General features: G+C 37.2%; 1 protein-coding gene across 4 annotated transcripts in view; it reads left to right on the top strand.

Moving 5' to 3' along the window:
- UBE2Q2 (ubiquitin conjugating enzyme E2 Q2) overlaps nucleotides 1-12,011 on the top strand; it is a 52,501-nt gene that overhangs the window by 29,823 nt on the left and 10,667 nt on the right. For all 4 annotated transcript variants that reach the window (XM_074880782.1, XM_074880783.1, XM_074880780.1 and 1 more), the window contains one exon: nucleotides 7,625-7,709. In XM_074880782.1, coding sequence (XP_074736883.1) covers nucleotides 7,625-7,709 — 85 coding nt within the window. The remainder of the gene's footprint in view (nucleotides 1-7,624; nucleotides 7,710-12,011) is intronic.

Raw genomic sequence — 12,011 nt, 5'->3', positions numbered from 1 at the left:
AGTAATATCTACACCATGTGGAAATTACTGAAGGGTGTTGGGGTTTTTTGCCAGACATAAAGCAAGGGGCCTTCAGCAGCTCTGCAGCTTTATTATCACAGTTTTCTGAGTGATCCTGCCAGCAGGCAGTTGTAAAAAAACTGTTTGTTCTCCAGAGGCTTAGAAGTGTTTTGTCACAAGTGCCAAGTTTCAGAGAACCTTCTACTTCTCAAAGGTGCATGTAGGAGGGAATGATGATGTCACACAACCTTAATTTTATTTAGCCTGGCTTCCAAAGAAATCAAACTTTTGTTTCACAGAGGCTTAAAATGTGTAATGCTTTTGTTCATGACCAGTTTCAACCAAAAGTAAGGGTTCTAAAATTTTCGTAAGTCACCTGTACAGAAGGAAGGTGCTTGAACTGGTGCCTGCTACTGTGTGAGCTCGTAAGGTTTTTTTATATGTTGTTTGGCAAGTCAGCAGACACGTACATCGTGTCCAGGCACAAGATGTGCTATTTCTTATTAAGCTAATAGCTGAGGACGTGAGCAGTAGTTAGGTACCGGGGAGGGAACTGTATTTAGGGAAGGCATAAGATTTAGGAATTGGTATGTAGGGAACACATGGATTTTTGCCCAAGGAACCAGCTTTGTTCTAGTTCAAGAAAAATCTTGATGATCTTTCCAGTAAATATTTTCTAAAAAGCCTAAATTATATTTAAATTATATTAGATTCAAGAGAATTGCTGTTGTAAACCTCTTTTGATTTGTAGTGAGAACTATATATATTCGAAGGGCTCAGCACTAACCAAGCCAATCCACTTTTAATATTGGATGCACTCCTGGTAGATCTAGTTACAAGAATTTTGGGAAAAGGCTCCTTTAGTTATCAGAATCTTGACTATTTCTTGTCATGAATTACTGGCCCTGAATAACTTTATCTAGTTTAGAAAAAAAATTCTTCCTCTTAGTTACTGACACTTGAACATGGAAAAGAGTTTCAGTTTGTAGCCATCTGCTTTGCAAAGGAAACAAAATAGAAATGCTTCTGTCAGAGTTCAACTACAAGTCTTCTGCTCCTGTCCCAGTGCTGTTCCAATATGACTTGAGTGCAAAGCTGTCAAAAATACCTTAGACTTATGTTCTGCTGAAATAGGCAGCATGAGATAGCTGGCTAGAGGAGACTGCTCTGTGATTTGTGTATGAATTCAATAGTTACCTATCAGGTGGTCTGAAGGAACGTGTATGGTAGTGATCACCTGTTTAAAAACAAAACAACCCAAAACCAACAAAAAATCGAACGACAAAGCCAACCAGCCAAAAAAAACCCACCCCCAAACAAAAAGAAACCCAAACCTGATCGGTATTTCGGTATTTCAAAGCAGGTAAACATAAGGCGCCGAACTGCTTTTGCTGTATAATCAAGTCTGGTTTAAGACTTGACTAATCGTAAATACAGTGGTCAGTTATTGGTTTTGTTTAAACTCAAATGTTTGTTCAGAGTTTGAGAAGATGCTTATTGAGATTCTGTATATTTATTTATAATTCAGACCTGCTGGTAAAGACTTCTTAATTGTTAAGAAAAAATAAATCCTCTTGCAGCCATAAAGGCATGGTCTGCTTTACCATCATTTAAAGATCTGGTAGAACTGAAGAAAGGTTTTTGTAATGCCAACATTCTTCCTTGGTGCGGACAGCCTCTTAAACCTGCCGATTTTCTTTTGCTATCTGTTCTTTCCCATTTGGCAAATACTGCCTTTCCTATTGCTTTTTCTGTCCACATCTAGTAGAGCTGAAACGAACACTGCTGGTTTTTTGTTTGACAACAGCAGATTCAACTTACATAATAGCTGTTTCTCATGCCAAGACACTCTCGTTGACGCTGGTGCATAAACAAGGTCAGCTGAGTACAGGGAACAGGGTATTCAACTGCTGCTGAGGAACTGTGGTATTTTTGTGGGTCACCAGAAATAGCTGTGCTGCTTAAATAATTTCTCAAAGGATTTGTGAGGGTTTACTTTTAAGTGCTTGAGAACTGGAAACTATAGCTGCACTACTGACCTAGGAAGGAGCTAACCTAGTAGCACTTAAATGCCCCTTTATGCTGCCAAAACATGGGACTTTTAATAGAACCTGTTAAATATGATCTAAGATAGCAGAAGTTTGCTCAGTATCCTAACATAAAGCAAAATGTAAATCTGTACAGCCCTTCATAGTGGGTTTTCTTAAAGGACAGTGTGAGTTTCACAAACTTAAATGTAGTGGCTAAACATAGTTTAGTTTTCACACAAACCACACAACACTTTGTATACTTTCTCTTGGTATACTTTGTTTTCTCAACAGATGAAAGTAAAATAAAGCCATGCCACTTGCATGCTTGTTGTTGGATGAGAGAACATGAAGCCTAATGTAGGGCTTTGACTAGTGCCCGATGCAACCAGAAGATTTTCAGTTCCTTTACGTGTTCTTTGGCCCAAATCCATGAGTCATCCTCTCTCCCCTTGGCTGAAATACAGGTTGAAGTTATGAATCATGCTAAAGGTTTTCCCATAGGAAAAGAGTGCATGCAGTCCCATTCTCACATATTACTAACAGGTTAAAGACATTTTTCTGCTGCTTAAGACTTTTGTCATAGGAGTTTGTAGGGTTTGTGTGTTTTATACAAGTTAAGAATACATATCTACTAATTTTGTAAATGAGTTCTCTTCCTTGGCAGTATCCCTAATCTTACTCTTCTTGCCGGCATCAGGAAATAAGTTTGGCTTGCGGTACGGTATGTAACTTGGAGAAAGAATTAATTCTCCTCTTAACATTGTAATAACTTTAAAGAACCACTTGCTTACTGGGAGTAAAAAAAAGTCTTTGAACTGGAATCATTAACTTCAAATATTTAACAACTTGCTGCTGCTTGCTTTTCAGAGGTCTCTCCCAACATAGTCATTTTAGAGATTAATGCTTTTCTTATTAAGATAATGCTATTAGCTTTTTCCATTTCCTGCTGAGGAGTTTATGCACTTTCCTTTAGAAGCCTCAAATGTCTCCACTTTCATCTTCAGATTTTATGAAGTGTAAGGTGTCATTTCCATTTTCAGTCTAATCCTTGAAGTAAGTATGAATCTACTTTAACTTCCATGAATGAATGTACTTCCACACAAATACTGAAAAAGTTCAGTAACAATAAACTTGTATTTGTTAGCTCTTTTTGGGTCACTTCACATTTTGGTTTTTTATCTTGGAGGAGTTTCCATTTTTTGTGTTTTGTTTTAGCAGGTAAGTTTTGGTCTTGTGGCTGAATTATCTGAAATGTATTGTGAATGAGGTGATTTACTGTACTGTTTTGATGTGTGACAGTATTTTTGTATTCAGACAGAAAACAGACAATCCAGTCTTTGGATTTAAACTGCAGTGAACTGCATCTCCTACCTCAGATAACCCCTTTAAGGAGCAGACTGTGGTTATCTTTTGAGGAATGGAAGGTGTGTGTGTGTGGGGGGGAAATCTCCGAAGGAGAAAAGCTGAGGCTGCAAAACTTCATATCTCTGGAGACTTAGTGCAGCAGACAGCTAGGGCAGTGGCATGTGCTGTGCTCATTTCTGCACGTTTAGGTGTGCCCTACTGACTTGTGAATGCAGAAACTCAGTTCTGAAGCCCTAGTGGTTTTAGAAGTTGCTTAACTGTTGTATAAAATATTTTACTCAGATTTATACATTCACACTAAAATGCTAGTGAAGGATAGAAACACTTCTGAAAAATACAATGCCTACACTGACTTGGACCAAAGTTTTCATGTTTCTGCCAGTGGCAGAAGCACATCCTTAGGGGGAAGAGTTTGAGAACAGGACAAGCTTGTAGTGATGCGTCTCATGAATATTTTTCATGTCCAACAGTTTTGGCTCTGGGAATTCCTGTACCAGGTGTTTCTGTTATTTGCAACTCTCAGCAATTGGCATGTTGTTCACATAGATGTTTACTTCCTGTGGCAGGGATTTCTCCAGTTTAGCTACTCATTGTTCTGGAGAACCATGAGTATCCTGGTACAGGAGAGGATGATCAAGTGAGACTTTTTGTGGCTATTTGATTACTTAATAGGAAAAAGCCACTTGGAGCTTGTCTGGCAGCTCTGTTAACTTCTTCAGTTTACAGATCAAATGGCTATGTGTCTCTGCCTTTGACATCAACCCCACATGACAGATACCTGTCAGATCCCATGACGGACCAGTTATTTCTAAGGCAGTTGTGACTGTAAGTCTTGATCTCACAACTGGAGAAATGGGAGCTCTATCTCTCTTGGAGTGGTAAGTCCCACTTTTCCGCAAGGATACTCAGTTATTTATCTCTGAATTCAGTCTTTGAAATTATAAATTGCATATAGCTAGTTATTATTGAAAGTTAAAGTTTTTAATTTTAGTGCCATGATAGTCAAAACTGAACTCACTGCTCTGCTATATCACGCAATGGTGTGATGCAAGTAGGACTCTCTTCTAAAATGCATTTTAACAATAGTTATAAAACCCAAAAGTGACACCAGAATGAAAGCTTTGTGTTTCAGAGTGGTGTTTGGCGTATAGCAGTTAATCTCTGCGGGCTTCCTCTTCAGATTCCTCCAAGGGTAGTTCAGAGCACGTCAGGTAAACTCCTGTGCTAAACTTCTTAGGTTAAGCTTGCTAGCCTCTTTCTCTTGGTCACAGATTACTGGTTTGCAGTCTATCGATTCTTCAGAGTAGCAAGTCTAACTATATTTAATACTGCTGTATAAGGAGTGGGCAGACCAACTGGAAGCTCCTAGGAAACAAGGGTGAAAAACACTGTTACAGACATACAAAGTCTACCAAGGCTAGCTTACACACACTAAAACTAACCTTTTTCCTTTTTTTAAATACCACTTCAGTTTATCAGCAGTTATAATGGCACTCAGGAATATATGGATGTGTTATGCTGTGGTTTTTAAATTACTACAGTACAGAAGGTACTTAAATTTTCATATGCAAAGGTGAGCTTCCAACATTGTATACAGAATTCAGTGGCTTAATTTGGAAATAAAGATGCAATGAGGAAACTAGTTTTCCACTGGATGTCTTTAGAATCTAAGTTGTTCTTGAATTGCCTGTATTTAGAGGTTGACATTCCAGGAAGAATGTAACAAAAATCCTTCTTTCAGTAAGAAATACAGGAGATGAGGCAAGGGTATTGCATGGCTCTGCATGCAAAGCTTCTCTGTGAAGTTTCTTTCCTCTGGACTCAACACATTCATGAGTCTCAACCTTAACACTCACAGTACAGGTCTGAAAAACCGCAGCAATTGTACAGAGAATGGTGGTTAACACTGCGTTGTGTTAACTTTTAAAATGTATGTTAACTTTTTAAGTGTAATGCTTCCTTTTTCAGCTAATCTGCAAATAGTGGATATAAGTAGTAGTAATCTGCAAATAATGTATATAAACAACCACTTTTTTCCCATAAAACTTCATTCACTTGCTGTTAAAGGAAGAAAAATCCCTTCTTTGTCTGATACTGCTCTATAGACATGGGCTTCAGTGAATTGAGAAATGACTTGTCTGGAGCCCTATCCTTATGTAGCTTTTGTTTCATCAGAGGAAAGGAGTTGCCTTTTATTTGCATATTTAATTACAAAGTACATTCTTCATACCGGTCCGTTAAGAAAAACTAGTGGAATTTCAGTAACCTGCATAATTAAATCCAGTGAAATATGGAAATGAATAGCCTGCAAGATTAATCTACAGATTATAGTGTGAAGCTAAGCATATTATATGATGCTGCTGAACAGAGAACACAAAGGAGTATGTGGAGGCTTTAGTATCAAGTAACTATTACTGATATGTAAGACTTATTAAGAAATAATTTGATCCTACAATTTAAGACCTTGTAGAATATATAATATCACTGTTGACTTCAGACAAACAGGGATGATGTTTCAGGTATTAGACGATGGTCATAGCTGCTTCAGATTCCTCTAGAAATACTTCTCTGATACTTCTGTCCAAAAAGGATCTGTCTGTAGATGTTTATAAGGTCTGAAAGGAAACTGAAAAAACAAATCTCTTCAAATTTTTAGATGGAGTAGAAAAACAGACCTATAAACTCAGTACTCATATAGAGAGGCTGAACTTAACTTTGTTCGGGGGGAGTCTTTTTTTGTGTTTGGGGTTTTTTTGGGGAGTGGTCGTCCCCCCCGGCCCCAAGCATACTTATGAGTGACATGTATTAGCCTGTATTTCAGTGGGAGTGACTGAAGTCCAAGCAGCAGCAGAGATCTGCGCAGGCCTCATGAAATAATCTACCTTTGGGAGACTGACTGCTGGTGAAAGTCAGAGTTTCACAGGGCTGGTGTTCAGGGTGATAGGTACCTTACCTCATTTGAAGTCCTCATTCCTTTTCCATATTTTAAATCTTGTAGCACTAATTTTTATCTCTGTTTTCCAAAAATCTCGAATATAAAATGGTGTTTCAGGTGGAATATATAAGCAGGGTAATTGTGTAACATCTAAAGTTTAGTATCAAAATCTTTCCTGCTAGCTTTGGCATGGAATTGAAGAGGGTAATCTAGGTGCTTTGGGTGATCATGTTATTCTAAATAAGTACTTCAGTTTTGTAAGAGGAGAAAGTTCTGTCCTCACTTCAAAGCTCAGAAAATTGGGGCAAAATTTTATACCAAGGTCACAGAACTGTCAATGTTGGGAATGTGTGCAGAATACATGCAGTGCAGCAGTTGTTGATATAAATAGATGTCAGTTACTTGATAACTGGTGTGTTCGTTAGTTTGTCAATAACTGGTGGTTTTTAGGGCCAGTCATATTTTATATGCATGTCTCTTAAAGGTCTTTTTGTTTAGCTTTAGTACTGTATCACAGGCTGAAATATCAGGTTCAGAAATGGTATGCTGAGTTTTCTATCACTTTGAGATGCTGAGTAATACAGAACTGAGCTCTAAAAGAACAGAAGAGATTTCTGCCCTGATTGCATAAACCACAAGAACTATGACAAATCACAACAAAACATTTAGTACTTTAAGATTTACTTACTTTAGTCTTCCCCTGTGTAGGTATTGATTTTTTTCACTCTATTGCAAATAATAGTGTTGCGTTTGTTCTGCATTTTTAAAATAATTCTCTTGGTCTTCCTTCATCCAGAAGCTGCTGTTCTATAGTGGATACTTCCTAACTCCTGTACCTTTTTTCATAACCAAATGCAAATATACTTCTGAGAAAACAGTAAAACCTTACGTGCAGAATCTTGTTCTTAGGATTAGTCTTACTCTTCCTTTCAGTGCATAAGAGCAGAAGGTAAAAGGAAATATTTCCCTATTAGAAATGTACTGTGGATGCATCTTGGAAATCAAAAGAGATTAAACTCCTTTACAGAAAAATGTCTGTTATACTTTGATTAAAAGTTTGTATCACCTATGCCAGGTAGTAGTATATATTAATGTGCTGCTTTAGAGGGAGTGTCTTGTTTCTTTTGAGTAGTCTTTGCTCACTAGAATATGTAACTTGTCAAAAACCTAATGGTAATATAGAAATTAATATATTCTTAATACTTGCTAGTTAGTGTAACTTTGTAATGGAAATAAAGCTGTTTGATGTAAATGCTACTTTTCACTTATTTGGAGTAATTTTTGTTTGTTTCAGGGTGCAGTCTCTGGGTCAGTTCAGGCTTCAGATCGACTTATGAAAGAACTCAGGGATATATATAGATCACAGAGTTATAAAACAGGTAAAATGCTTCTCATTTCCCTTAAAATACACTTTAAAAGAATTATCTTGGCAAATACTTCCTGCTAATCCCACTGTGTTTTGTTGTCATATGTATGTATATATGTGAGTGTGTATGCATGTGTATGTGTGTACATATATATATAAAAAAATACATAGATAGATACATTGTATATAATCTCATTCCATAAAATAGTGTATTTGTGGAGAAAAAGGAAGTCAGGATATACATCCTCTAAAATGTTCTTCCTTTTTGTTATGCAAAGCTTCATACGAGAATTAACAGGATTGGTGTAACTAGGAGAATGCTCTTGGGGTGGATGACTACAAAGAACAACTCAAGATTACTCCTGTGGGACTTCTTGAGTTTTCAGAACTACCTGAAATGCAGCTATCCAGGTATATAGGGCAAAAGCTTTCACCACTACCAGCGGGTAGTACTGCTCACAAGAATATGCTTGTTGTAGAGGGATTTGTGTGTAACAGCAGAAGGTTTTGTTATTATATAGGATTTAACCTTAATCATACTGCTGTTACTTTTATTATTTTGTGATGGTGTTAATCTGATTCTGAGCTCTGTGTATTCCTTGGAATAAGGATACAAATGGCAATAGAAAACAAGCTTGTCTTTTAAATTTGTTTGAATAACAGACGGTGATTAGCTTTAGCTAGGTAGGTGGTTGGCTGTTTTATTTGCTCTATATGAGGGCTGTATCTGAACTAGGTCAGCAAAGGAATCAGTATATTGTCTGAGTGTTACCATACAAGAAATAGAAATTACATAGATTTGAGGCAAGTTGTATTCCTGTAGGTCAGCCGAGTAGAGATCGCCCATCACTGCAGCCAGGTATGAGGACCTGGTGCAAGCCAGGATGCGAACAGGAGGAATGCCCGATTAGAAAGTCAGTCTAAACTTTAATCCTCTCTCCATTATTTTTCTGAACTTCTTCCCTAGTTTATTTCTAGTGGGCTTAAATTTCACTCAGTGGCTATGGCATTGTAATTAGTGTGTAAAAGGACAGAGTTGAAGAGAATAGGCTCCTGTTTTGATTTCCCATATTTACCTTTTAGGTAAATAGTTTTATGTGCTGAAGTACTGTGGACAGTGCTAAAATGTCTGAAGTATATATTTGATTAGGTAACCTAGTGTTGATCTAACATAGCCTACTTCTTTTAGACTTTATTGCAACTGAATGCTTGCTAGTATGCCCTAATCACCATCTATCCAGTAAAGAGTTAGATTAGAGGGTCTAAGGAAGAGCCTAGAAATAGATGTGTCATGAGGGATGCTTCACTGGCCGTGTATGATCTTTAGGATTGTTTTTGTGGTTGGAACAAAGATTGGGAATAACAAATCTACTTGACTATAAAGGCTGTATGGTGCTTAATCACATAATGGTACTGCTGGAGGCACAACAAGGAGCCCCTATAATAGGTGTAGTTTCAGGTGAGGATTTGGGTTGCTTAATAATGCCATTTCTTGGCTTTAGGTTAATAACAAGTCTTAACTAGTTGCAGAAGACTGAACTCATAATGTAGGAAAACATACTCTAAATGATGAGGAAAAGTAAATCTTGCTAAACTAAAGAAAGTTGAGAATCAAAAGGGTGAGTATAGTAACTTATTAGCTTGTGACTCAGGAATATGTAAAAAGATTGCAACTGGATGCCTCCTGTTGATCTCTAAAATAAGTTTATGAAGTAAAGTGTCAAGTGGATGTTGACAATATAAAACTGTGGCAATCCTGCTTTGGATCACTGTCCTACTGATACATTTATTAAATTTTGCCAGTAAACGATGCTGTTTGTTATAAAACTTACCTAGATGAATTCCTTATGGCTTCATTTAGTCTTAGGACTTGAGTGAATTTAAATATCAGTTCCTCTCTGCACAAAACTCCTGCTTTTATAGCCTACTTCTGTCTTCAGTTGTTAGATAACTGTCACCATGTGAGCAGGTGCATGGTTAGATAATTGGCTGCTTTTTTTTTTTAATTTAATCTTTGTTAGGAGTACTTGCTCCATGGTCCATTTTTCCCTTAATTTAATTTCTTATTATTAACCAACAAAGGGAAACATTGTGAAACTTAAAGGTTCTGGTAACTATTGTAAGGTAATTTACCACTGTCTTCATTTTTTGTAATATAAGCCAGAAAATCTAAGGCTGCTTTTTAGTTGCATAAGGATCTCTTTATTTAGTGTATGTGAGGTTACAAGTTTTCAGGACTGACAGTAGGACAACACTGGGAATTCTGAAGTGAGTAATACTTTTAGTAATAGTCCTTTAAATTTTTTCTTTCCTGTTAAACTATTAAAAAATAGCATTAAAAAACACTGTCAGGACTTCAACTATGGGTGTATATTCAAGGTAGTATCCTTGTTTAGAATGAAGTTCCTTTTAGAGATTGAAATACTACTGTTGGAGGTCAAGCAAAGGATGACTACAAGCTTGCTGTCAACAGGAAAGTTGCTTATCTACCTGGAAAATCTAGGTGAAGAACTACCCTTAAAAACTAACAGAAAACCATTTTCTTATGAGCTAACAGAAGCAAAAAATACTCCAGCAATTTTAGATATTCTGCTGTAAATTAGAGTTTCATAACCTGTTTTTATAACAGGAGTCACAAGTTCGCCAAACCAAGGTGATCTCATTTCCAAATATGAAGTTGGAGATTTGCTTAGTTCATAAGGGAGGATTCACAAAGGTCTTAACATAATTTGGGGGGATAGAGAGGAACAAAGAATTTGGAGATATTAAATGAAATCTTCTCATATCTTTAGCGGTTGTATTGTTCATATATAGTGACTTCAACTCACTGCTTTTATCCAAAGGCTGTATGGTGCATTTACTTCTAGTTGCAATAAAGTTGCTATAAGTAAGACATTGCCTCTGTTTTGGAAGGAGTTAGGTTTTGTTCTACCTTTTCATCTCTTTAATTTTTTGCTTTGTTCATGGTTCTGTGTGCTTGCTTTTACTTCATCACCTCTATGGATGGCCTCTTAGAGGAGTAAAACAAAAAATCTCCTGTGTCTGTGAGGGGAACCTACCTTGATACCCTTCCCTACCTTATGGACCTCTCACAAACTGGTACCAATCAGATAAATTCTTCCTGACGATAATTTTTTTCCTCTTACTGCCTAAATTAAGAAAAAAGCATATGAACTGGTTCCAAATAATGCCTCTTGACTATTAAAGAAAATCAAACAAAACCCCCCTCAGCTTTGGATAGTGTTGTTAAGAAGCTTCTGTATCAAGACAGCAAGCAACCCTAATGCTGCTGATGTTCACGAGGACGTACAGATACTATTCAGCTCAAAATTTGGGTGCTTGAAAGGTTGATTAAGTAGTTTGCGGTTCTGTTAAGGCTCATTCTTGCCAGTCCTGAACTGTGCACATCTCTGAAGAATCCTCTTACAACTTCTGGTTTAAGTACAGTACAGCTCTTAAGACCAGCTTTGGGGAAGCTATAATATAAACATGTGGACCTTGGAGCTGAAGGACTGGTACATGAATTCTGGGTAAGAGCAGGACTTCTAGGGTGATGAAGGAATGCAGGAATAGGGCTAGAGGCTTAGTGAATAAACAAGCTGATGGAAGTTCTCTTGTGATCTTCCATTATTTAGGATATTGTCAGAATCCTTACTGTAGCTTGTTCTGTTATCTGTAACAACTATTTTATGCTCGTGTTAGGTGCCAAAGCTGTAATAGTGAGAAGCTGCTTCTTCCAGACTTCACTCCCTTTTTGGATGTAGGTGGAAGAAGATATTCTGGATACAGTGGTGGAATAGATGCCTCGTTAATGGGAGTTGACAATGAGCAGAGTTCGGAATGTCAGCTTTTTTGTTGTTACATCAGAGCAGTACAAATTGAAATTCTTGTAATTCATGACTTCCGTTTATACTAAGGGCAAGTCAGAAAATAGTGTCCTTGGACCTGGGAAATTGGAAAAAGGCTTTAGTAGCTCCTTCTGTTCATCCTCAAACACAGATGTGTGGTGTGTCTGATTTAGCTGCTGATTAAAAGAGACACTGAGAGCACAGTGAGTAAGTTTTCAGACCTATTTTGTTGTCCTAGACTTAGAAAAATTTGAAATCATGATCTTGGCTGCAGTGCCACCTTGTTCGTGGCACTTGCATAAGGAGAAACAAGCATGATTTCTTTACCTTGTTTACTGAGTTTTGGAATGCTTTAGAAATAAAAGTGTCTGGACAGCTTGAAATGTCATCTGTACTCCCAAGTACTAATGCTTAGAAGTTTCAACTGCAAGATAATGTATTCTAGAATAATAAAACTCAGAAATGAA

The sequence above is a fragment of the Strix uralensis genome, chromosome 11, assembly GCF_047716275.1.
Source record: "Strix uralensis isolate ZFMK-TIS-50842 chromosome 11, bStrUra1, whole genome shotgun sequence".
Lineage (NCBI taxonomy): Eukaryota > Metazoa > Chordata > Aves > Strigiformes > Strigidae > Strix > Strix uralensis.
Note: the sequence above shows the minus strand (reverse complement) of the source record. Positions and strands in the feature narration are given on the sequence as shown.